This window comes from Carcharodon carcharias, chromosome 27 (assembly GCF_017639515.1).
Source record: "Carcharodon carcharias isolate sCarCar2 chromosome 27, sCarCar2.pri, whole genome shotgun sequence".
Classification (NCBI taxonomy): domain Eukaryota; kingdom Metazoa; phylum Chordata; class Chondrichthyes; order Lamniformes; family Lamnidae; genus Carcharodon; species Carcharodon carcharias.
This window is the reverse complement of record NC_054493.1, coordinates 19,487,132-19,512,582: the sequence shown is the minus strand read 5'-3', so window position 1 is coordinate 19,512,582 and position 25,451 is coordinate 19,487,132. Positions and strand designations below refer to the sequence as shown.

The following is a 25,451-nucleotide window of genomic DNA, read 5'->3' as shown; positions in this document are numbered from 1 at the left end:
CCTCTTCTATCCCTGGATCTATCTCATCTGAATGCCCCATAACCATGCCAATTCTGCCCTTCTTTTAGCCAAGTCTCGGACAAAGCTATGATACCATACGTGCCTATCTGTGCCCTCAGCTCGTCTGTCTTACTCCTCAGGCTCCTTGCATTAAAATATATTCCATTTAGCCTTGCTAAACTAACTTCTTTCTTATCAAGCCTATGTTTCCTTTGCCTTCCAGACTCATGTATTAGCGTCTTAACTTCTCATTCTACCTCAGCTTCTCTCCCCTCTGAACTACTTTTCAGGATCTCATACCCCTGGCGATTTAGTTGAAATCTGCTGTTAATTAAACCCAGTCAGAATTATGGCAGAGGGCCTGTGCACTTTATTTGTCATATGAATTGTCATGATGATGTTATATATTGGCCTTTGGGCTCCATTCGTCATCAGATCATAAACAATCATTTCCTATTCAGAAAAATGACCTTTCAATTGAACAGGGTTCAGAATGTAAAAAACAAAAAACTGCGGAAGACAGTTCTGTGGAAAGGTTATGAGGACTCGAAACGTCAACTCTTTCCTTCTCCGCCGATGCTGCCAGACCTGCTGAGTTTTTCCAGGTAATTCTGTTTTTGTTCGGGGTTCAGAATGTGCCCCATCCTCGCTGTAGGAGCTCGCTGCGCACGCGCATTGTGGCCGGCTTCATGAGCATGCGCAGTGCTGGTCTGTGACTGAAGCTGCTCAGAGTGGTAGGGAGACTGTCGAGCGGAGAAAACTAACAGAATTACTGGGTGTGTAAAGAGGAATGGAGCCAGCGGTATTGGCAGGGAGGCTTCCTAAAGACAACGTGCAGACCGCAGACCCCAAATAACAAGGTACCGTTCTTGTGTTTGCAGGGAACGGGCCGAAAGCTCTGGATTTCTCCCTTCGCCAGGCCCGGGCGTAACGGCAGCCATCTTTATAGGGGCAACGTGCAGAAGGGTGCATGCGCGGCAATGCTGGTCCAGGTAGCAGGAGGAGAGAATATTGTGACTTTCTATCCTGGATTTTGGAAATTCCTGTACAGGCGGTTTGAAGTGGAGGATTTACAGACGGGAAAGTCAAGACATCCTACAGAGTCACTCGATTGACCAGAATCTGGATCCTCCTTTTCTAATGCTCTGTATGGACCGTTTCCCAAACCAATCGGTGTCAGTCCAGGATAGAAACTGGACATTATCGGCCTCTGAGTATTAGCATTAAGTTCCAGGTCATTACCATTCATGGTTTGAAAAGGTGCTTCCTCACATCCCCTTTGTATCTCTTGCCCAAAATCTTAAATCCATGCCCTGTACTACTTTTATAATCAGCGAATGGAAACAGCTTTTCTTTATCTACCTTATCGAAACCAGTCCTAAACTTGTACACCTCAATCAAATTTGCCCTCAATCTCCTTCGCTCCAAGGTGAACAACCCCAGTTTCTCCAACCTAACTTTACAACTAAATTCCCTCATCCCTCCAATCATTCTGGTAAATCTCCCCTGTACCCCCTCAAGGACCCTCACATCCTTCATAATCACTGGTTTGCACAGACCCAAATGTTCTGTGTACATGCCTCTGATGTCATCACCCATCGACAATTACACGGTGACATCACCCTGCTCCCCGGGTATTTCCTCAACTGGGAGATTTTTCTCTGACTCCAGTGCTTCTGATATCTTTCCAGCTGCAGGCTCCAGCAGGAGATTTTAACTTGGAAAAGAGTGAAATTCTTTCAGAGGTGAGTATTTTTAACTATCTACAATTTGGAGCTTTTAGTGCTGAGCTCTGTTATTTGTGTGAGGTCCTATGGCCCTGCTGCTGATGTGGCTTCTTTACTGTGGATCTGAATCCATGTCTATCCATTGCTCTGTTTCACCTCTGCCCTCCCTGATCATCTCTCTGCCATTGTCTAAGCTCCTCTGTCTCTAACCCTGGGTGTATTTTAACTATATTTAGTATTTTACTGTTACTTCTGCCAACTTATTCTAAATGGGGTTTCCACTGCCATCCATCTCCTGATCATGTGCTGCTGGCTTACCAGCTTTATCTTCCCACAGTATCTTTCATAGTCATACAGACATACAAATTAGGAGCAGAAGTCGGCCACTTGGTTCCTTGAGCCTGCTCCGCCATTCAATAAGATCTGATTGTAACCTCAACCCCACATTCCTTCCCACGCCCGTTAACCTATCACTCCCTTGTTAATAAGAATCTTTCTAGCTCTGCCTTAAAAATATTCAAAGACTCTGCTTTCACTGCCTTGTGAGGAAGAGAGTTCCAAAGACTCATTACCCTCTGTGAGGAAAAACGTTCTCTTCATCTCTGTCTTAAACGAGCAGTCTCTTATTTTTAAACAGTGACCCTGAGTTCCACATTCTCCCACAAGAGGAAACATCCTTTCCACATCTACCCTGTCAAGACCCCTCAGGATTTTAATAGTTTCAATTAAGTCACCTCTTACTCTCTAAACTCCAGCGGATACAAACCTAACTTGTCCAACCTTTCCTCATAAGACAACCCACCCGTTCCTGGTATTAGTCTAGTAAACCTTTTCTGAACTGCTAATGTATTTACATACTTCTTTAAATAAGACTAGTACTGTACACAGTTCTCCAGATGTGGTCTTACCAATGCCTGTACAACTGAAGCATAACCGCCCTACTTTTGTAATCAATTCCCCTCGCAAAAATGATAACATTCTATTCGCTTTCCTAATTAGTTGTTGTATCTGCATACTAACCTTCTGTGATACATGCACTAGGACACCCAGATCCCTCTGAGCCTGAGAGCTCTGCAATCTCTCACCATTTGGAAATAAAGGAGATAGCTGAAAAGATAGTGGAGGCATTAGTGGTGATCTTTCAGGAATCACTGGAGTCAGGGAGTGTCCCAGAGGACTGGAAAATCGCTAATGTAACCCCCCTGTTTAAGAAGGGAGTGAGGCAAAAGATGGGAAATTACAGGCCGATTAGCCTGATCTCAGTCGTTGGTAAGATTTTAGAGTCCATTATTAAGAATGAGATTTCAGAATACTTGGAAGTGCATGGTAAAATAGGGCAAAGTCAGCATGGTTTCATCAAGGGGAGGTCATGCCTGACAAATCTGTTAGAACTCTTTGAGGAGGTAATGAGTAGGTTAGACAAAGGAGAGCCAATGGATGTTATCTACTTGGACTTCCAGAAGGCCTTTGATGAGGTGCCGCACAGGAGGCTGCTCAGTAAGATAAGAGCCCATGGTGTTAGAGGCATGGATGGAAGATTGGCTGGCTGGCAGAAGGCAGAGTGGGAATAAGGGGGTCCTTCTCGGGATGGCGGCCGGTGACTAGTGGAGTTCCGCAGGGGTCAGTGTTGGGACCACAGCCTTTCACTTTATACATTAATGATCTAGATGAAGGAACTGAGGGCATCCTGGCTAAGTTTACAGATGATACTAAGATAGCTGGAGGGACAGGTAATATTGGGGAGGCTGCAGAAGGATTTGGACAGGTTAGGAGAATGGGCAAAGAAGTGGCAGATGGAATACAACGTGGGGAAGTGTGAGGTCATGCACTTTGGTAGGAAGAATAGGGGCATAGACTATTTTCTAAATGGGGAAAGAATTCAGAAATCTGGAGTGCAAGGAGACTTGGGAGTCCTAGTCCAGGATTCTCTTAAGGTTAACTTGTAGCTGAGTCGATAGTTAGGAAGGCAAATGCAATGTTGGCATTTATTTCGCGAGGACTAGAATATAAAAGCAGGGATGCGCTGCTGAGGCTCTGGTTAGACCACATTTAGAATATTGTGAGCAATTTTGGGCCCCGTATCTCAGGAAGGATGTTCTGGTCCTGGAGAGGGTCCAGAGGAGGTTCACGAGAATGATTTCAGGAACGAAAGGCTTAACATATGAGGAACGTTTGAGGACTCTGGGTCTATACTCAATGGAGTTTAGAAGGATGAGGGGGGATCTGATTGAAAATTACAGAATACGGAAAGGCCTGGATAGAATGGACATGGGGAAGATGTTTCCATTAGTAGGAGACACTTGGACCCGAGGGCACAGCCTCAGAGTAAAGGGAAGACCTTTTAGAACAGAGATGAGGAGAAACTTCTTTAGCCAGAGAGTGGTGAATCTATGGAATTCATTGCCACAGAAGGCTGTGGAGGTCAGATCATTGAATGTATTTATGACCGAAATAGATAGATTCTTGATTGGTAAGGGGATCAAAGGTTACGGGAGAATGGGGTTGAGAAACTTATCAGCCATGATTGAATGATGGAGCAAACTTGATGGGCCGAATGGCCTAATTTCTGCTCCTATGTCTTATGGTCTTAAAAGCTTCTTTTTTATTCTTCCCGACAAAATAATGATTTCACGTTTGCCCACATTGTACTTCATTTGCCAGATCTTTCCCCACTCATTTAACCTATCTGTGTCACTTTGTAGCCTCCTTATGTCCTCTTCACAATTTACTTTGCTATCTATCATCGTGTCATGGAATTTGTTAGGAATTTCTTTTCCTGCGCTATAGACCACTTCCCTTCCAGTTCTGATCTTATATTGACCATCAAATTCTGCCCCATTTTTATTCCCTGCAATTCGTTCTACAGTCCCTGAAATGTTCACTCTGTTTCTAGAGCCACAGGTACTTTCTGAGCTCTTTCTTTACCTACTTCCCATGCCTCTCTCTCGCTCTCTGCCTCTCTCTGTCTCCTCCCATAGAGGCCAAAGTTTTGTGTGGGCCCACACCGGTTGGCAGGCTGCCTTCCTCGAAGGACATTAGTGAATCAGATGAGTTTTTACAACAATTCAGCAGTTTTCATGGTCACTTTTTCATAGTGCTGGTCCCACAAATTACCAGATTCATTCAGATCAATTTCACAACCCACCTTTGTGGTTTTTGTGGGTTCTCTCTTACTCCCTTTTATCTGTTTTAAATCGATTTCACAGAGTATTAGAAGTGGAGGATTTGCAGTCGGGAAACAAACCAAACATCATATCAGGATCTGATGGAGTCGCCCAATTTATCGTAACCTGAATGTCATTGGATTTTGAACATGGAAGGAAAAAGCACCGTTCACAGTGGGGAGAAACCATGTTCTGTGTGTGGACGAGGCTTCAGCCAATCATCTGGCCTGTCAAAACATGAATGCAGTCAAAACAGGAAGAAGCCGTGGAAATGTGGGGACTGTGGGAAAGGATTCAATTACCCATCGGAGTTAGAAATTCATCGACGCAGTCACACTGGTGAGAGACCGTTCACCTGTTCCGAGTGTGGGAAGGGATATACTGATTCTTTCAACCTGATGACACACCAGCGAGTTCACACCGGGGAGAGACCGTTCACCTGCTCCCAGTGTGGGAAGGGATTCATTAATTCATCTAACCTGATGATACACCAAAGAGTTCACACTGACGAGAGACCATTCAGGTGCTCTTACTGTGGCACAGGCTTCAAGCAATCATCTAATCTCACGGTTCACCAGCGAGTTCACACTGGGGAGAGGCCGTTCACCTGCTCTGAGTGTGGGAAGGGATTCACTCAGTCATCCAACCTGCTGACACACCAGCGGGTTCACACTGATGAGAGGCCTTTTAAATGCCCAAAGTGCGGCAAGTGTTATAAAAGTTCCAGGGAGCTGATGTCTCATCAGCGTGTTCACAATGATGAGAGACCTTTTAAATGCCCAGATTGTGGTAAGTGTTATAAAAGCTCTAAGGAACTGATGTCCCATCAACGTATTCACACTGACGAGAGACCATTCAGGTGCTTTCACTGTGGGACTGGGTTCAGGCGATCATCTCAGCTCACTGTGCACCAGCGAATTCACACTGGGGAGAGGCCGTTCACCTGCTCTGAGTGTGGGAAGAGATTCACTCACTCATCCCACCTGCTGACACATCAGCGGGTTCACACTGACGAGAGACCTTTTACATGTACAGAGTGCGGGAAGTGCTTTAAAAGTTCCCAGGAACTGATGTCCCATCAACGTGTTCACACGGATGAGAGACGGTTCAGGTGCATTCACTGCGGGGCTGGGTTCAGGTGGTCATCCCATCTCACTGTACACCAGCGCATTCACACTGGGGAGAGGCCGTTCACCTGCTCTGAGTGTGGGACGGGATTCACCAGCTCGTCGGACCTGCTGAGACACCAACGAGTTCACACAGGGGAGAGACCATTCATCTGCAGTGAGTGTGGGAAGGGATTCATGCATTCATCCAACTTGAAGACACACCAAAGAGTTCACACAGACAAAAAGCCCTTTTGAATGCCAGTGTGCAGGAAATGCTTTCAAAGTTCCAGGGAGCTAATGCCTCTAACGTGTTCACATTGACGAGAGACCATTCAGGCACTCTCGCTGTGTGACTGGGTTCCACACAATCATCTCAACTCACATTACACCAGCGAATTCACTCCGGGGAGAGACCGTTCACCTGCTCCAAGTGTGGGAAGAGATTCACTCAGTCATCCCACCCTGATGACACACCAGCGAGTTGATGAGTAATGACAGTGATTGTATTTCACTGTTAGTCACACCCAGGACTGAGCCATGTTCATTGGGGTCTGTCTCTGCTGATGTTAATAAACTCCATACCAGTTATAGTGGTTAATATTCTGGACAGAAATCAGTTGGATCTGATTTGTGTTAAACATACGTTGTTTTGAGTCTTTTTAGTATCACTAACACAAATTAGTTCCTTTTGAACATTGGAATGTGTTCTGGTATTTTGGAGCAGCAATGGGCAAAGTCAGGAAAATTTTGGACTACAGAGTCACAACAACATTCTATTCTTTTTCCATGTGACCTATCTCAGAATTCTCTTCGTCAACCAGACTATCAATATGAGGAGAATTAACACCTTCAATAATTCCAAGTGAAAGTAGAGGCTCTAAATATCCAGCAAAATTCTTCTGAAATGTTACAACCTCCCAGACTGGCAATAGACAGCTCATTGTTATAATTGTGTTGTTGCCTCTGTCGCAGATGTTGTTCAATATAGTTTTTATGTTCAGAGAAAGGGCTGGGATTGGATGGTCAAAACTGGTCGCTGTCACTGGAGGGTGATGTTTACTTGAGTTTGCTGAAAATTGTGGTCCTCACTGGCACCAATGCCTCATACCTAGTATTAGTCACTTTAGTTGTTGTTGTCCACCCAATTGTTCAGGAAGTATCCTCATGTGTCTCTGAGTGTGGGGATGTGTGTATATGTGCACGCGTTTGTGTGTGTGACAAACAGAGAATTGTGTGTGTGTAGGTCTCTGTTTGGATGTCTGTGTGTGTATGTGAGTGTGTGTGTATGTGGAGAGAGGATGTCTGTGTGTCTACATGCATGTGGGTATGGAGCAGTTGTCTGTGTGTGTGTGACAGAGAATGTGTGTGTGGGTCTCTGTGTGTGCGTGCTGCTTCTCATCAGCTGTACCACAAACCTCCCTCTCCAAGTAGACAACATAGCTTCTGAGAATCCCATCGAGTGATGTGATTAGGGCAATTAGGGATGGGCAATAAATGCTGGCCTTGCCAGTGAAGCCCACATCCCTGAATGAATAAAAAAAGAGAATGGTACAGTTCGGAGATTCTTCATCCAGGGTGAAACCACAGACTGGCTGTGTGCTGTGTAAAACCTGACATCTACACAACCAGACCTGCTTCTCTTGGAACAACATGAAGTGTCTGCTGCTTTTCAGATCCATTCCTTGCCTCTCATTATTATCCTCAGATAATTCACAAATTCCTTGTGTACATCATCCTCCAACATGCCTATGGTTTCCACTTTAAATATTTCCATCGGTCTTCTTCACAGACAGCAATGGGATTGTTGCTTTCACAGGAACAGTTCTGAAATACCGTCCCTCTGATCTTCAGGCTTCCTGGAGTAATACACTGATCCAGATCTTCCCACATAACACAAATCCACATCCCCATCTGAGTTCCAGATTTTAATGTCATTGTCTAATATAGAAAACATATATCATTTAAACCTGAGTCAGCACATCCCCTCCACACATACTACAAGAGGTTGTCTTTGAGATCAGTTGTTCCTTTGTAGTCTGTGTTGTTCTGAATGATGACAATATTAACCTTCCCCCTAACCTGTCCTAACCGGTCTGCCGGATCATTTATTGAAACCGGGACTCTTGTTCTAATGGTGACTTTCCCTGTCTGCCTAGTCATTCCTTGAAGTCAGCCCTTGAATTGTTTGTACAGTGTTTCATCATGTTCTCACATTTCAGTAACAAATGTTGAAATGTTTGCTCCACACTCACAGGGTTTCATCTGTTTAAAGTCACAAACAGAAAGGTCCAGTTTTCTCCTGGATTTGAGGGAAATCAGCTTTCAGGATGATGCAAAGTTTCAGCCAATGAGGGAGAACCGGGCTCAGCCCCGCCCCTCATTCACTCCAATTGGTTGGAGGACCTAGTCGTTCCTGTTCGGTCCTTCTGTCGCGCCCACTTTTCCTATTGGTCCGGAGCTGCCGTCAATCATCCGGGTAGCATGCGCAGTGTGGGTGATGGACAGACGCTTGGTTGGATTTCAGGCGGTGAGAATGCGGCGAGAACCGGAGGCAGCGTTGGGGCAGTGGGCGGGCGGGAAGGCTTCAGAAACACACCCGGTGTAGGCCGCAGCCTGCGAACAAGAAACTCCCGGGCGGTTCCTCTCCGGTGCTGCTGTTTCCCCGGGACCGGTTTAACGACCGCCATCTTGTTTGAGCGATTAGCAGGGGCGCATGTGCGTCCATATGGTGACGTCATCGAGTGGGCGGGGCTTGGTCTGGATGACGAAGGCGGAAGAGAATGCGAGCGGGGAGCCAGGACTGCGCACGTGACTGGGGAATGCGTTGAGAAGGTGAGGCTGAGCTGCCAGTGGTTCAAACGGGTAGCTCAACACCACCTTCTCAAGGACAATTAGGGATGGGTAATAAATGTACTGGGCCTGACTCCTCAGTCTTTTACTGTCCCCTTCCCACCTCTTTTGCCTTGCATTGGCCTCTCCCCTATCTCCTAGTCTCTGTCTTTCTCTTCCCCCTTTTCTCTCTTCTCCTCTCAAATCGGGGCAAGCCCCTTCCTCTCTCCGAGGGACCGCCAATAGTTAGTTAGACAGGCCCAGGTAATGACCTCTATCTGTGGAGGGGTAACTTGCTGCCGGGCACACGTGCGGTTATCCTAAGAAGATACATTATGATAAATGCCAGCAAGAGTAGCCTGCACCCTCTTTCCGTAAGGCGTTAGCTGAATGGATTGTGGCCTCAATTCTATTTTCCTGCACCTCTGACTCCCAGGTAGATCAAGAATCTGTCCAACTTGGCCTTGAATATATCCACTGACCTAACTTCCACTGGTCTCAGGGGAAGAGAATATCAAAGGGAAGAAATTGCTCCGCATCTCTATTTTAAATGGAAGACCCCTTACTTTGAAACAATAACCCCTAGTTCTAGATTCCCCCATGAGAGCGAATCACTATCTACCCTATCAGGAACCCTCAGAATCTTATATGTTTCAGTGAGATAACCTCTCATTTTTCTAAACTCCAATGAGTATAGGCCCAACCTGCTCAATCTTAAATGCCAAACCCCACATACCAGGAATCAGCCTAGTCAGCTTCGCTGAACTACTACCAATGCAGGTATGTCCCTGCTTAAATCATCCCAGTTTTAGGGAGCAGGAAGAGAGAATGTTGTGAATTTCTATCCTGGACTGAGTGATGGATTTTGAAAACTCCTTTTACAAGGGGTTAGAAGGGGAGGATTTACACACAGCAAACTCAAGCCAAGAGAAATGTTTGTCCTGGACCGATAGTGATGGATTTTGTGAGCTATTATGAATTATCAGAAGATTTACAGACAGGAAATCCAAACCAAAGGTCATATCAAAATCTAACAGAGTTATTCGACTTCACAAGGACCTAGATATTAACGACCTTTGAATGTAAGCACTGGATTCCGGGTTATTTCCACTCACTGTGTAAATTATCTTCCTCATAGTCCCCTGTGTGTCCTGCCCAAAATCTTAAATGTGTCCTGTAATCCTTTTATGATCAGCAAATGAGAACTGCTTATCTTTAACTACCTACCATAAACTTGTACACCTGTATCAGATCTCCCCTCAATCTCCTTTGCTCCAAGTAGAACAACCCCAGTTTCTCCAAACTAACCTTACAACTAAAATCCCTCATCCCTCGAACCATTCTGGTAAATCTCCTCTGTACCCTCTCAAGGACCGTCATATCCTTCATAACATGTGGTGATCACTGGTTTGCACAGACCCAGATGTTCTGTATCCGTGTCTGTGACATCACACATCGACAATTACACTGTGACATCATCACACATCAGCAATTACACGGTGACATCACCCCGCTCCCTGGGTATTTCCTCAACTGGGAGATTTTTCTCTGACTCCAGTGCTTCTGATATCATTCCAGCTGCAGGCTCCAGCAGGAGAGTTTACATTTAAAAATGGTGAAATTGTTTCAGAGGTGAATAGTTTTGACCATCTACAACTTGGAGCTTTTAGTGCTGTGTTCTGTTACCTATGCAAAGTTCCATGGCTCTGAGGTTGATGTGAATGTGTTACCAGTTACATTGTTAAGGTTTGTTAATGTCAATGAGATTGTAAAGGGAAACAGATGATGGATATTTGAACACATATGAAAAGGGGATAGCTGGGACACTGGGTGTAGGTGAGGAGCATTGACATTTTAGCAAAGTTAATAAACTATCTCAGCAAGAAAAGGCTGTGTGTCTTAGTTTTGACTTCACCAACTGGTGTGCATCCTGTTAATGGCTGGTGTGGCTTCTTTCCTGTGGACCTGAATCCATGTCCGTTGTCATGATCCTTGGCCTGAAACATGGCATTGGGTGGGGGTGGGGGGGTGGGGAGGTGGGGGGGGGTGGGGGGGGGGGGGTGCTTAGATCTGGTTAGGGACCAGTAACACTTTGTTTAAAAGTTGAAGTTAAGATAAGAGTTAAGATAAAGGTTGAGATTCAAGACCCCTGCTTTTGGAACAAAGCCATAAGTTTCCACGGGTTTTGAACAACAATATAACAAAATTCATAACACAAGTTCACAAAGATAAAACAACTTACAATATGTATCTGATACTCAAACATGCAGGCTAAGTATAAGGTATATGTGAATTAACAAACTGTGGTCAGACACCACACTAAATGACAGATGCAACCAAAGCTGATTTCATGGATTTCTCAACAATCCACCCAGACATCAGTCACACTGTGAGTCAACAAATTTCACTGAAACTTCATCTTTCTCACGAGAATTTCCAATCTCCATCTTTAAAGATTTGTCCTTGGACTTCTCTTCAAAAGTCACTTCCACTCGGACAGCTTTAACAATGGCCAATGTCACAGGTTTTCAATCTTGCTTTCCGAGATTCCTTCTCCCTGGGTTCCTGAGTACACTTGAACACTAGCGTACAAGCACACTTCGAGATCTATGGCTGTGCCAAGCAGAGCACCACTGCACCAAAGTAGGACCTTTGCCCCAGTGGCCCACTTCATTTAAAGTCTGTTCCTCGCAGCCCTTTGTCTAGCCTTGTAACTCAACTTAACTGGGATCTCTGCCTGCCCGTCTCTGTGGCACATGTTGCTTGGCAACTCCAGAAAGTAACTGCCCCAAGCAGAGCTCTTCGCTTACCTTTGAACTGATCTGATGACCTGTCAAAACACTCCCAGAGGGCCCCACACTTGTTACAAGGTAGGAACCAATGTAAAAGACATTGGAACACCTGGTAACTTAAGTGTTGTAATCTTCACAGTTGCTAATTTAGCCACCCAGGGACCTAGGATGAATTGAATTCATAACACCATCTATTGCTCTGTATCAGCTCTGTCCTCTCTGATCACCTCCCTGCTATTGCCTCACTTCCTCTGTCTCTCATATGGGTATATTTTGGTAATGTTTAGTATGTTACTGTTACTCCTGCTGACTGTGTCTAAACAAAGGTTCCACTGTTGCCGATCCCCCGACCATGTGTTGCTGTCTGAACAGCTTTATCTTCCCACCATATCTTTCATAGTCAGGAATTGTTTTTCCTGCAATATAGTCCATTTCTCTTCCAATTCTGAGCTTATATTGATCATCAAATTCTGTACCATTTTTATTTCCTGTTATTCATTCTGCACACCCTGAAATACTAACTCTGTTTCTCTCTCCACAGATTCCAGCCTATATTTCCAGTTCCCAGTTGCCTGTGGGGAAGATGATGTTTGATCTTCTTGAACCGCTGCAGTCTGTGTGGTGAAAGTGCTCCCATGATGCTGTTAGGTGAGGAGTTACAGGTTATTCACTCAGCGATGATGAAGGAACCGTGATATATCAAAATATCAACAGTGATATACCAAATTAACAACATCAATTTGTATTTATATAGCACTTTCACTGTAAGACAATATTCCAAGGCATTTTACTGAAGTGTTACAAAGCAAGGTTTGACATTGAGCCCCATAAGAGATATTAGGGTAGGTGACCAAAAGCTTGGTCAAAGAGGTGGTTCTGAGGAGAATCTTAAAGGAAGAAAGTGAGGTGGAGAGGTTTAAAGAGTGAATTCCAGAGCTTGGGACCTTGGAAACTGACAGAATGGGCACGAATGTGGAATATTTAAAATCAGAAATGCTCAGGAGGCCAAATTAGAGGAGCGCAGATATCTCCGAGGGTTGTGATGCCGGAGGAGATTCCAGCAGAGAGAGAAGCCATGCAGGAATTTGAAAATAAAGATGGAAATTTTGGTGCTTCCTAACCTTTGTAGGTCCGTGAGTAGCAAGGCAATGGGTGAACAAGACTTGGTGCGACTAAGCACACGGGCAGCAGAGTCTTGGATGACCTCAAGATTACAGGGAGATTGAATGTGGGAGGCGGCCAGGAGTGTGTTGGGATAGTTAAGACTAGAGATGACATTGGAATGGATGAGAGTTTCAGCAGCAGATGAGCTGAGACTGGGGTGGAGTTGGGTGATGTTACTGAGGTGGAAATAGCCGGTCTTGGTGATGATGTGGATATGTGGTTGGAAGCTCATCTTGGGGTGAAATATTTCACCGTGTTTGTGAACAATCTGGTTCAGTCTCAGACAGTTGTCGGGGAGAGGGATGGAGTCAGTGGCTAGGGAGTGGAGTTTGTGGCGGGGACTGAAGACAATGGCTTCAATCTTCCCAATATTTAAATGGAGGAAATTTCTGCTCATCCGGTACTGGATGTCAGACAGGTCAGAACAGTGTGTGACTTGGAGGGGAACTTTGTGTTCGCATACTCCTGTCACCCCGGTCCTTCAAGGGGGTGGAGGTTGAGGATTTTTAAGGTTTTTTTCAAATTTCTGGTTTAGGTCTGTAAAAGCTTTCTTCTCACTCCCTGTCTCTCTGACCGCGCCCCCCCCCACCCCCGCCTTTTCTTTCTGTTTCTCCAACTTCCATAAGACCATAAGACATAGGAGCAGAAATTAGGCCATTCGGCCCATTGAGTCTGCTCCGCCATTCAATCATGGCTTATAAGTTTCTCAACCCCATTCTCCCGCCTTCTCCCTGTAACCTTTGATCCCCTTACCAATCAAGAACTTATCTATCTCGGTCTTAAATACAGTCAACCTGGCCTCCACAGCCTTCTGTGGCAATGAATTCCATAGATTCACCACTCTCTGGCTAAAGTTCATCTAAACCTCATCTCTGTTCTAAAAGGTCTTCCCTTTACTCTGAGGCTGTGCCCTCGGGTCCTAGTCTCTCTTACTAATGGAAACATCTTTCCCACGTCCACTCTATTCAGGCCTTTCAGTATTCTGTAAGTTTCAATCAGACCCCCCCTCATCCTTTTCCATCGAGTATGGACCCAGAGTCCTCATATGTTAAGCCTTTCATTCCTGGGATCATTCTCGTGAACCTCTTCTGGTCCCTCTCCAGGGCCAGCACATCATTTTCTTCTTCCCTTCTCTCTCCGCCTCTCCCACTCCCCTTCTCTCTCTCGGCCACTCCCACTCCCCTTCTCTCTCTTTCTCTCTCGGTCACATAGGTTTCTCCAGCCCAATGGGTTGTGTTTGCTCCATTATTGAATATATTTCAGGCTTTTTGTCCATCGGCAAGTCAAGGGACATGGGGAGCGGGTGAGGAAGTGGAGTTGAAGCCCAAGATCTGCGACGATCATATTGAATGATGCAGCAGGCTCGATGGGTCGTTAGGTCTTCTCTTGTTCTTATTTTTTATGTTCTTATAGAGGCCAGAGTCTTGTGTAGCCCAGAGCGGGTGGCAGGTTCCCTTCCCTGAAGGACATTAGTGAACCAGTTGGGTTTTTATGACAATCCAGCAGTTTTCCTGGTCACTTTTTCCTCGTGCCGGCCCCACAAATTCCCAGATTCATTCAGCTCAATTTCACAACCAGTCTTTCTGTTTTTGTGGGTTCTCTCTCACCTCCTTCGTTCTGTTTTAAATCAATTTCACAGGGTGTTAGAAGGGGAGGATTTGCAGTCGAGAAACATAAACCAAACATCACATCAGGATCTGATGGAGTCACCCAGTTTATCATAACTTGAATATCATTGGATTTTGAACATGGAAGGAAAAAGCACCGTTCACAGTGGGGAGAAACCGTACATGTGTTCTGTGTGTGGACGAGGCTTCAGCCAATCATTTGACCTGTCAAAACATGAGTGCAGTCACAACAGAGAGAAACCGTGGAAATGCAGGGATTGTGGGAAGGGATTCAGATCCCCGTCTAACTTGGAAACTCATTGCCGCAGTCACACTGGGGAGAGGCCGTTCACCTGCTCTGAGTGTGGAAAGGGATTCATAAATTCATCCCACCTGTTGAGACACCAGCGAATTCACACTCAGGAAAGACCATTCACCTGCTCTGAGTGTGGGAAAGGATTTACTCAGTCATCCCACCTGCAGACACACCAGCGAGTTCACACTGGGGAGAGGCCGTTCACCTGCTCTGTGTGTGGGAAAGGATTCACTGATGCATCCAATCTGCAGACACATCAGCGAGTTCACACTGGGGAGAGGCCGTTCACCTGCTCTGAGTGTGGGAAAGGATTCACTGATGCATCCAATCTGCAAACACACCAGCGAGTTCACACTGATAAGAGACCTTTTAAATGCCCGGACTGTGGGAAGTGCTATAAAAGTTCCGGGGAACTGATGATCCATCAACGTGTTCACACTGATGAGAGACCGTTCAGGTGCTCTCACTGTGGGACTGGATTCAGGCAATCATCTAGACTCACTCTACACCAGCGAATTCACACTGGAGAGAGGCCATTCACCTGCTCCATGTGTGGGAAAGGATTCACTCAGTCATCCAACCTGCTGACACACCAGCGAGTTCACACTGGGGAAAGGCCGTTTACCTGCTCAATTTGTGGGAAGGCATTCTCTACCTCACGCTACCTGCTGAGACACCTGCAAGTTCACAAGTAACTACAGTGCTTGGTTTTTGCAGTTAATCACATCAAGGACTGAACCATGTTCATTGGGGTCTGTTTCTGTTGATGTTTATAAGCTCCAGACCAGCAAAATGTGTTAATATTCTGGATAAAGTCAGATAAATCAGCTTTGTGTTAAACAAACCGGGTGTTGAATATTTTTAATTTCTCCAACACAAGTTAGCTCCTTTTGAAGTGCTCTCCCTCTCCCCTGTCTCCTCCATCTCACCTCCAACAAGTGTGAGGAGCTCATGGAGCTTTTTTGTCACTAAGATTGAGACGATCAGCTGCCTCTGCTGCTTTCTTCCCTTCCACTAGCCCACCGGGACAAATTGTCTTTAAAGTTCCTCCTTATCTAAGCACTGAACCCGCATCTTTCTTCTGTTTCTCTCCACCTCGCCTCATGTCCTCTCATGCTCATCTTGCCATGAGACCCACCTCCTGATCCATCGACCCTATTGCCACTAAACTGCTGATCATCCAACTTCCCCACGTTGACTGATATTGTTAACAGTTCTCTCTCTTCAAGTACTATTCCTCTCTTCAAATCATCACCCTTTCCTCAAAAACAAATACTTGACTCTACCGTCCTTGCAAGCTATTGCCCCACCTGCAACCCACAATTAATCTCCAGACTCCTTGAACATGTTGTCAACTCTCAAGTTCTTGCCCATCTTTCCCAGAACTCCATCTGAATCCCTCCAATCAGGTTTCTCCCCTGCCACACTCCTGAAACAGCTCTGATCAAAGCCACCTTTGACATCCTAAGTGATAGTGACAAAGGTAAACTATCCCTTCTCGTCCTGTCTGCAGCCTTTGACAAGGTTGACCCCACCATTCTGCTCCAACACCGTCCAGCTGTTTGGGGCTGCTCTCCCCTGATTCCAGTCTTCTTCATCTAATCATAGACAAAGAATCACTTGTAATGTCTTCCCTTCCCACTCCCTGTTACCTCTGGTGTCCCCAAAGGATCCAGCCTTGGCCTGCTCTTATTTCTCATCAACATTCTCCCCACAGTGACATAATCTGAAACCAGTGTCAGTTATCACATGGACACTGTCAGTGCCCAGCTCTACCTCACCACCACCTCTCTCGACTTCTCCACTTTCGTTTAATTATCAGACTGTTTGTCTGACATCCAGTTTTGGATGTGTAGAAATTTCCTCCAATTAAACATTGGGAAGACTGAAGCCATTATTTTCATTCCATAGCTACCAACTCAATTCCTCTCCCTGGCAGCTGTTTGAATCTAAACCAGACTCTGTGCACATTTGATGTCAGGTTTGACCCATGAGATGCAATTCTGACTCAGGCATGTGTGTCTCCTGGTGATTTTCCAGTCACACCGAAGATTTAAATATTTCCCCACAGACAGAATAGACTAACATTTTTCCTTAATCAGAAGCTGATCATATATGAATTAAGGATTCTGTCAGATGTCGTTGAGATGTTTGGTTTAAGTTTCTCATCTGAAAATCCTCTCCCTCTAATACCCTGTAAACAGAGTTAACAAAAGCCATCACTGTCAGGACAGGATAGAAATTCAGAACAGACTATTCTAGTTTCTATGGAATATTCTTTCTCCTTTCATTCTCCCAAATCTATAAATCCCAGTCCCACACACTCCCCCTCTCTGCTCGTTATTCCAGATTCAGTGCCCGGTCTCCTACTAATTCTTTTCTCCTCTCCAGATTCTCTCTCTTCCTGTCCTTAAAGTGGTGACTCAGGCTGTGCCTGAGTTGCATTAAATAGACACAAGCACTCAGTGAGTGATCAGATCTCACTGAACTATGACAAAAGCTGTGTCCATCTGAGTTACATTGATACAAACTCACTTAGTCAGTAAATGATCAGACCTCACTGAACTATGACACAAGCTGTGTCTATCTGTGTTACATTTATACAGCCTCATTCAGCAAGTGATCAGTCCTGACTGAACTACAACAACAAATGCAACAACTTATATTTATATCAGATGATCAAAAGCTTGGTCAAAGAGGTCGGTTATCAGGAGCGTCTGAGAAGAGGAAGGTGAAGTAGAAAGGTGGAGAGGTTTAGAGAAGCAATTCCAGAGCTTAGGGTCCAGGCAGCTGAAAGCCCAGCCACCAATGGTGGAGTGATTAAAGTCGGGGATGAAGGACATCCGGTAATGGTGCTCCTTATTTGTGGGCCCCATAGCCCAGGCTCAAGGCTCAAATCTGAACTTTGGGACATTATTTGACCATCCCTGGTCTCAGAGAAAAACAATTTCTCTACAAAAACCTTGTAAGATCTTTATAAAAACAAAAAACTACGGATGCTGGAAATCCAAAACAAAAACAGAATTACCTGGAAAAACTCAGCAGGTCTGGCAGCATCGGCGGAGAAGAAAAGAGTTGACGTTTTGAGTCCTCATGACCCTTCCACAGAACTGTGTTCCGCAGTTCTGTGGAAGGGTCATGAGGACATGAAACGTCAACCCTTTTGTAAGATCTTTGTTTATTAATACCATAAAAAATTAGGACCAGTTGAGTTCTCCAGTGTACTCGATGGGGATTGACTTTAAGAGTTAAAATCTTAAGGATTTCACTGTCAGAACAAGAATATGTTTTAGTCAAGATTTTTAAAAAGTATACATAAATACTGAAAAACTGAACAGAACAAACCTGGTGAAATACGCAGCAGGTCAATGATGATTAGAAAGTGATAAATGAATGGTCACTGTTTCAGATGGGACTCCTTCAGAATGAACACTTCCCACCACCAGCACCAACCCCCCCTCCCCCATCCCCCTCTCTGTGAATTGAACATTCCTCCACCCACTCATCCACCCATTGCACATCCACCCAATGGCTCTCAGCCTGGATTGACATTCAGCATGAACCCGATGAAAGGGTGAGCTGACCCACGGGATGTCAGAATGGACAAGAGCTGGAAGTTGTTCCAATCATTACATTTCATGTATTGTTAAAAACAGGAAAGTTAATATTTTGTTTTGACATGTGCACACCCTTGGTGAATTACAATTTCTCGCTCAGTCTTTTCCTCTGGCTTCGACATGGTGCATTCTGTGTGGATTCAGCAGAGGTAGAGACAGCCTGCTCGGGAGATGGGGGCAGCATGTTGAAGATGGGAGCAGCATGTCAGGAGATGTAGGCAGTGTGTCGAGAAATGGGGGCAGCCTGTCAAAGATGGGAGTAGCGAGTCGGGAGGTGGGACGTGTAGACTGTACACGTTTTCATAATTAGCAATTCCTGATGTTCATGAGTTGCTTCACTTTCTTTCCCATTAATTCCATTTGCTGATCTATCAGTAATGGACTTCCTGCCATCTCGAACAAACCTGTTTTCACCACTAAGGCTCTGCTGGTATTTAATAGTCTTCATGACCTCATCGCACTGGGACTGGATGACATCATCGCACTGGGACTGGATGACATCATAAGAGTCCATTGTTTCTTAATGATCCACATCAATAACAAGAGGAAATATTAATAAACCTGAGCACATTATCTAGGCTGACGCTCCAGGGTGACATTGAGGGACTGCTGCACTGTCAGAGACAGCATCCTTCAGATGGAACTTGTGGAGGCTCTGGTCACAATCTTCCAATCCTCCTTATATTGTAGTGGTGTCAAAGGGCTGACAGATTGTAAATGTTACACCCCTGTTCAAAAACACATCAATTACAGGACAATCAGCTTCACATCAGTGGTGGGGAAGGGGTGGAGCTAGGAAGCCAGGAAACAGACAATTGCCACTTGGAAAAGTATGGATTATTATTTCCAGCATTTTTCTGTTTTTAATATCGATACATTCCCTGGATGCCAAGGTGAAAAGAGGCTCTTTGGGAGGTGTGGGGAGCTGGGACTTATCCATGAGAGTAACCGAAGGTGTGAGAACTTAAATAATCTAGAGTTAGAAAGGAGAAAAGATCCAAAAATGGAGCAGTCGGTAACAGGACATCAATTAGCCTCTTTTCCTGGAGAAATCAAGGAATCAAAAAACTGCGTGTTTGAAACAAAACTGATTTATTGAACAGACATCAAGATGTTAAACTCCAGCCCAGTTACAGGATTATGGGCATCAGTAGAAGTAAACCCCAACTGTCAGAATGAACATGGTTCAGTTCTGGATGTGCTTAATAGTGACAGTAACAGGAGAATCAATCACATTAAGGGGAGCAGGGTTGAAATAGAAGTTATTTCCGCTGGTTAGGCAGTCTAGGAATAAGCGGTATAGTCTAAAAGTTAGAAGCAGAACATTTAGTCGTGTAATTACATAGGATACATGACACAGAAACAGGACATTCGGCCCAGCCAGTACATGCTGGGGTTTAAGCTTCCAAAGAGCCCTTTCCCAACCTTCCTCATCTCAACCTATCCATCTATTTTCTTCTCTCTCTTGTGTTTGTCTAGCTTCCCCTTAAACAATATTAGATGTGATCCCACGAATGAACAACACATACTAAACTATCTTGATTGTGCTAAGAATTACACGAACAACCAATTTAAGATGATCAGTCTGGCTGACAGTGTGGCTCACTTATACGTGCTAGAAGCTACATATATTGACACATAGGGCCCAGGCCTTTGCAGAAAAAAAAACACGACGCATTGTTCCTTTTTCAACTGAACAAAAGTGATACGATTTACTTCAACCACTCCCAGTGATAGCGAGTCCCACTTTCTCACCACTCTTGGTGAAGAAGTTTGTTTTGAATTCCCTATTGGATTTCTTCGTGACAATCTTATATTGATGGCCTCTAGTTATGCTCTTCCCCACAAGAGGAAACATTCTCTCTGCATCCACTCTATCAAAACCTTTCATCATTTTAAATAACTCGATTAGCCTCATCCTTATTTTCTCAAGACAAAAGAGACCAAGCCTGTTAATCCTTTCCTGATATGTTTACCTGCACATTTCTGGTATCATCATTATAAATCTGCTCTGGGCTCTATCCCGTGAATCGATATCTGGTAAAGTTTAGGTTCAGGAGTCACAGATACCCAAAAAAAAGGGGGTTGAGCTCAGAAGTGATTTTAAAGTAGCTAATTGAGGAGCAACAGTTTAAATTTGATACGTAAGCTAAATAGACAGGAAAACACACGACCCGTGACAGGTGAATATGTTTTACCGGTCCTGGAGGGCAAACGGATGCAGAGTGAGTGCTGGTCTCTGTGCCGGTAGCGGCTGTCTCCTCTGAACGGTTAATTGGTGTGAGACAGCGTGGGGGTGTTGGGCTGAAGCCAGTGTGGATCATTTCAAACTCTCTGTGCTCTCGAGAGCCTGTTTTAACCTTTACACAGATAGCGCATTTACACATGGGTCATGAGATCCAATTGCACCAGGGTTAGAAATGTCTTGTTTCAGAGCCTGTGCTAGAGACATGTTCTCGGCAGAGATAACAGGCCTGTACTGAATTTGTCAGCCAGCAAGCTGCTATAGAAGCTTTCTTCATAACAAAGAGAGAGTGTGAGCTTTTTTTATATTACATGAATTTCTGAAGATTTTATAATGTTATTAGACAGTGATTTCTTATCGTCTGTTATTGGATTGAACTTGTCTCCATTCCCGAGCCGAGGGGATTTCTGTAACAGGCGGGAGGGGTAACATTTGGGAACTCTCGATTCTCCATCAATTCTCATTCCCCTTCTTTCTGGTGGATAATGGAGATGTCACTGTGAGAAACGTGCATGTCAGTAAGAATTGTCAGCAAGGATTAATCAGCACTTTCTAATTGGAGATGTTAATCAGTGGAACCTCTCAGACACTGAATTGTAGAGTTTGTACCAAAGATCAATTTGGGATTGAAGTAAAAGTTCAGAATCTTGTTGTAAACTAATTTCTGATGAGAGTTCCTGAATTATGGGGAAAGATCAGAGACAGCGGTTCTTAAAGGACACTGCAGCCCCGAGAACACAATCAGCTTTAGATCCAGAATATTAAACTCCAGACAGGGATTGTGAACATCAGCAGAAACAAACCCCAACTGTCAGAATGAACATGGTTCAGTCCTGGATGTGATTAACAGCAGTAATTACAGCAGAATCCAACTCCTGCAGTCACTTGTGAACTCGCTGGTGTCTCAGCAGGTGGGATAATTGAATGAATCCCTTCCCACACTCGGAGCAGATGAATGGCCTCTCCCCAGTGTGAATTCGCTGGTGTGTCAGCAGGTGAGATAACTGAGTGAATTTCTTCCCGCAGTCAGAGCAGGTGAATGGCCTCTCCCCAGTATGAATTCGTTGGTGTCTCAGTAGCTGAGATATCTGAGTGAATCTCTTTGTGCAGTCAGAGCAGGTGAACGGTCTCTCTCCAGTGTGAATTCGCTGGTGCTTCAGCAGGTCAGAAGACCCAGTGAATCCTTTCCCACATTCAGGGCAAGTGAACGGTCTCTCCCCAGTGTGAACCTGCTGGTGTCTCAACAATAAGGCTGACAGAATGAATCCCTTCCCACACTCAGAGCAGGTGAATGGCCTCTCCCCAGTGTGAACTCGCTGGTGTATTTTGAGCTGGGCTGAAGATCTGAATCTCTTTCCACAGGAAGTACAGCTGAACGGCCTCTCCTCAGTGTGAATTCGCTGATGCTTCAGCAGGTCAGAGGACCCAGTGAATCCTTTCCCACAATCGGAGCAGGTGAACGGCCTCTCCCCAGTGTGAACTCGCTGGTGTCTCAGGAGGCAGGCTGACTGAGTGAATCCCTTCCCACACTCGGAGCAGGTGAATGGTCTCTCTCTAGTGTGAACTTGCTGGTGCCTCAGCAGGGTGGATAACTGAGTAAATCCCTTTCCACATTCAGTGCAGGTGAATGGTCTCTGCCCATTGTGAACTCGCTGGTGTGTCAGTAGGTTGGATGACTGAGTGAATCCCTTCCCACACTGGGAGCAGGTGAATGGCCTCTCCCCAGTGTGAACCCGCTGGTGTACACTGAGGTTGAATGAAGACCTGAATTGCTTTCCACAGGAAGTACAGCTGAACGGCCTCTCCTCAGTGTGAATTCGCTGGTGCTTTAGCAGTGCAGAAGATCTAGTAAATCCTTTCCCACATTCAAGACAGGTGAACGGCCTCTCGCCAGTGTGAACTCGCTGATGTCTCAACAGGTAGGCTGACTGAATGAATCCCTTTCCACACTCAGAGCAAGTAAATGGTCTCTCTCCTGTGTGAACTCGCTGGTGTACTTTGAGGTTGGATGCAGATCTGAATCTCTTTCCACAGGAAGTACAGCTGAACGGCCTCTCCTCAGTGTGAATTCGCTGGTGCATCAGCAGTTCAGGTGACCCAGTGAATCCTTTCCCACATTCGGGGCAGGTGAACGGCTTTTCCCCAGTATGAACTCGCTGGTGTCTCAGTAGGTAGGCTGACTGAATGAATCCCTTCCCACACTCGATGCAGGTGAATGGTCTCACCTTAGTGTGACTGCGTCGATGGATTTCCAGTTGGGATGGGTAATTGAATTCTTTCCCACAGTCCCCACATTTCCATGCTTTATCCATGGTGCATGTGTTCCTCTCTCTCTCCAGGTTTGATGATCAGTTGAAGCCTCATCCATAGAACGGGTGTACAGTTTCCACCCGCTGTGAATGGTGCAATATTTTTTTTTCAGGCTGTGTAACTGGTTAAAACTCTTTCCACAGTCAGTTCATTGGAACACTCTAACTCAGATGTGTGTGTATCTCGGTGCTTTTCCAGTCACACTGATGTTTGAAATTTTTTCCCACAGACAGAACAGACAAAGTCTGATGAATCGAGACACTCTGTCAGATCTTGATGTGATGTTTGGTTTGAGTTTCCTGTCTGCAAATCTTCCCATCTAATTCTCTGTAAAAGGAGTTTACAAGAGTCATCACTGTAAGAACAGGATAGAAATTCAGAACAGACAATGCTAGTTTCGATGGAACATTTTTTCCTCTCTCGTTTCCCCAAAGCTGCAAATCCCTGTCCCACACACTCTCCCTCCTCCCTGAGCTGAAATCCAAACAGATTTGCACAATTCTTTCTGTATCTTTTTAACAAATTTGTACAACTGGAGATAACAAGATGTTTGATCATTCTCTTCAGTCATTACATGTGACACAACATGAATCTGAAAGCCCCTGACCGACCATACAGAATAGCAGACGTTAACCTTGTGTCCAAAACTCACTGTGTGGAGATTTAATGACTGATCATGAAGGTGGTTTCTCCACCTGCCAGGGTTTCCTTCCTTCCTTCCCTCTCTGAGTTAAACCTGGGATCAGTCTCATGACCCATTCTGGTTCCTGCTTCTCTTCCTGATAACTAATTAACCCCAATTAGACACTGAGAAGACTGAAGACACTGTTTTCAGTCCCCACTCCAATCTCCATTTCCCAGATACCAACTCCATCCCTCTTCTTGGGAACAGTCTGAGATTAAACCAGTCTGTTCACAACCTTGATGTTACATTTGATCAAGAAAATCACTGACCTCATATTTTTGCCATCATTCCGATCGCCTGTTTCCGCCTCTGTAATATGAGCCAACCTCATCCTGTATCAGTGCATCTACCGCTGAAACCCTCTTCCCTGCTATTGTTACCTCCAGACTTGACACATTGCTGGCAATCCAAACGTCAGCTATCACTCACAGCGAGGCCTGTTTTCCTAACACCCCTTTGCTTCCCGACCTGCCTTGGCTCCCAGTCAAGCAACAACTTCAACAACTTGATTTGAACATTCTCATCCTTGTTTTCAAATCCTTCCATGGCTTCGCTCCCCACCCGCCCCACCTGTGTAATATACTCCAGCCCCACAACCTTCTGAGATACCTGCCCTGTTCTTATTCTGGACATTTGTACATGCCCTGTTTTAATCGCTCCACCATAGTGACCGGGTCTTCAGTTCCCTTGTCCCCAAGCTCTGAAATTCTCTTCTGACACCTCTCTCTCTCTGTCTCCCTCAGTTTCCTCCTTTAAGACACTTGTCGAAAACTTTTTATCTTGTACTGATCAGGTCAAACGCAAGAGTACCAAATTCAAAGATGATCAGTTGGACTCATAATGTGGCTCACTTACCCTTGCTAGAGGCTATATAGATTCATACACAGGGATCTGTCCTCTGCAGGCAGAAGGAATAAATCCAGGCATGGGGTTTTTGTTGAATTAAACAAAGGCATGGGGGTTGATATCTCCCTGTTGCATTCTCCATGGGAAGGACCAATCACAGCTGACTGGCCGACCAATCAGCACCCTTTTCTCATGCTATATAAATTGTTGTTCCCTTTGAAATTTGGTATTCTTGCATCTGTCCTGAAAAGTGCAAGACAAAATGCTTCCACAGCATGTCTCCTTTTTCAGTAATACTCAAGTTCTGTACAACCAAGTGACTATTTAAGGCTCTCCTTCAAACTCTTTGCCCAACTTTTTGGTCACCTGCCCTCATATGTCTGGGTGTCACACTTGGTTTTATAGTTTTTCACTGGAATGATTTATGATGTTAATAGAAGTTGTTGTTATTTCTGACTGTTACCCTGATCTCCTGTTTTACAACAACCCGTTGATTTCACACCAAACTCCATCTCTGATTTATTGTCCCTCCTGCGAGTTACTCATCCGAGTTTGCAGCCTCTATAAAAATGGCAGCCACGCATACTCCCTGTTGGTCATTGCTACCTACAAAGATGGCGGCCGCACATGCGCGCTGGTGCTCTTTGCCCCCAATAAAGATGGCGGGCGTTAACTCGGGCCTATTTCCGGGAAAAAGGCTTCGGGTGTCGTCCTGCTTCATAAAACGCGAGACCGATGACTCCTTATTGAGTGTTTGGGGCCGACGCCGTGAGTTCATGAAGCCGTCCAATCCACACTCCGGCCGTATGCATGTTCACAGGTTTATTTTCGCCTTTGAATCCACACTCGGTCTTTCTAAAACCTGCATTTTAAATCCACTCGCTCAAGCTCGCTTCGTCTGCCCCATGAATTGCGCATGCTCCAGATCACAATGATGGACGGCAGCTCCGGACCAATAGGAAGAGGGGGCGGGGCTGGATGACCGAACGGATGCGGCTGGTCCTCCAGCCAATCGGAGTGAATAAGTCCGTCCTTGGCCT

At 45.2% G+C, this 25,451-nt stretch overlaps 1 protein-coding gene and 1 pseudogene across 1 annotated transcript; one reads left to right on the top strand and one right to left on the bottom strand.

Moving 5' to 3' along the window:
* The window catches only part of LOC121270350, a 37,812-nt pseudogene extending 12,491 nt beyond the window's left edge, over positions 1–25,321 (bottom strand).
* LOC121270534 (gastrula zinc finger protein XlCGF26.1-like) lies at positions 710–15,531 on the top strand. Its single transcript, XM_041175901.1, has 4 exons — positions 710–860; positions 1,692–1,745; positions 4,934–6,238; positions 14,646–15,531. Exons 3-4 carry the CDS (start codon positions 5,041–5,043, stop codon positions 15,401–15,403), a joined length of 1,956 nt encoding a protein of 651 aa, XP_041031835.1. The 5' UTR covers positions 710–860; positions 1,692–1,745; positions 4,934–5,040; the 3' UTR covers positions 15,404–15,531.
* Positions 25,322–25,451: the final 130 nt, after the last annotated feature.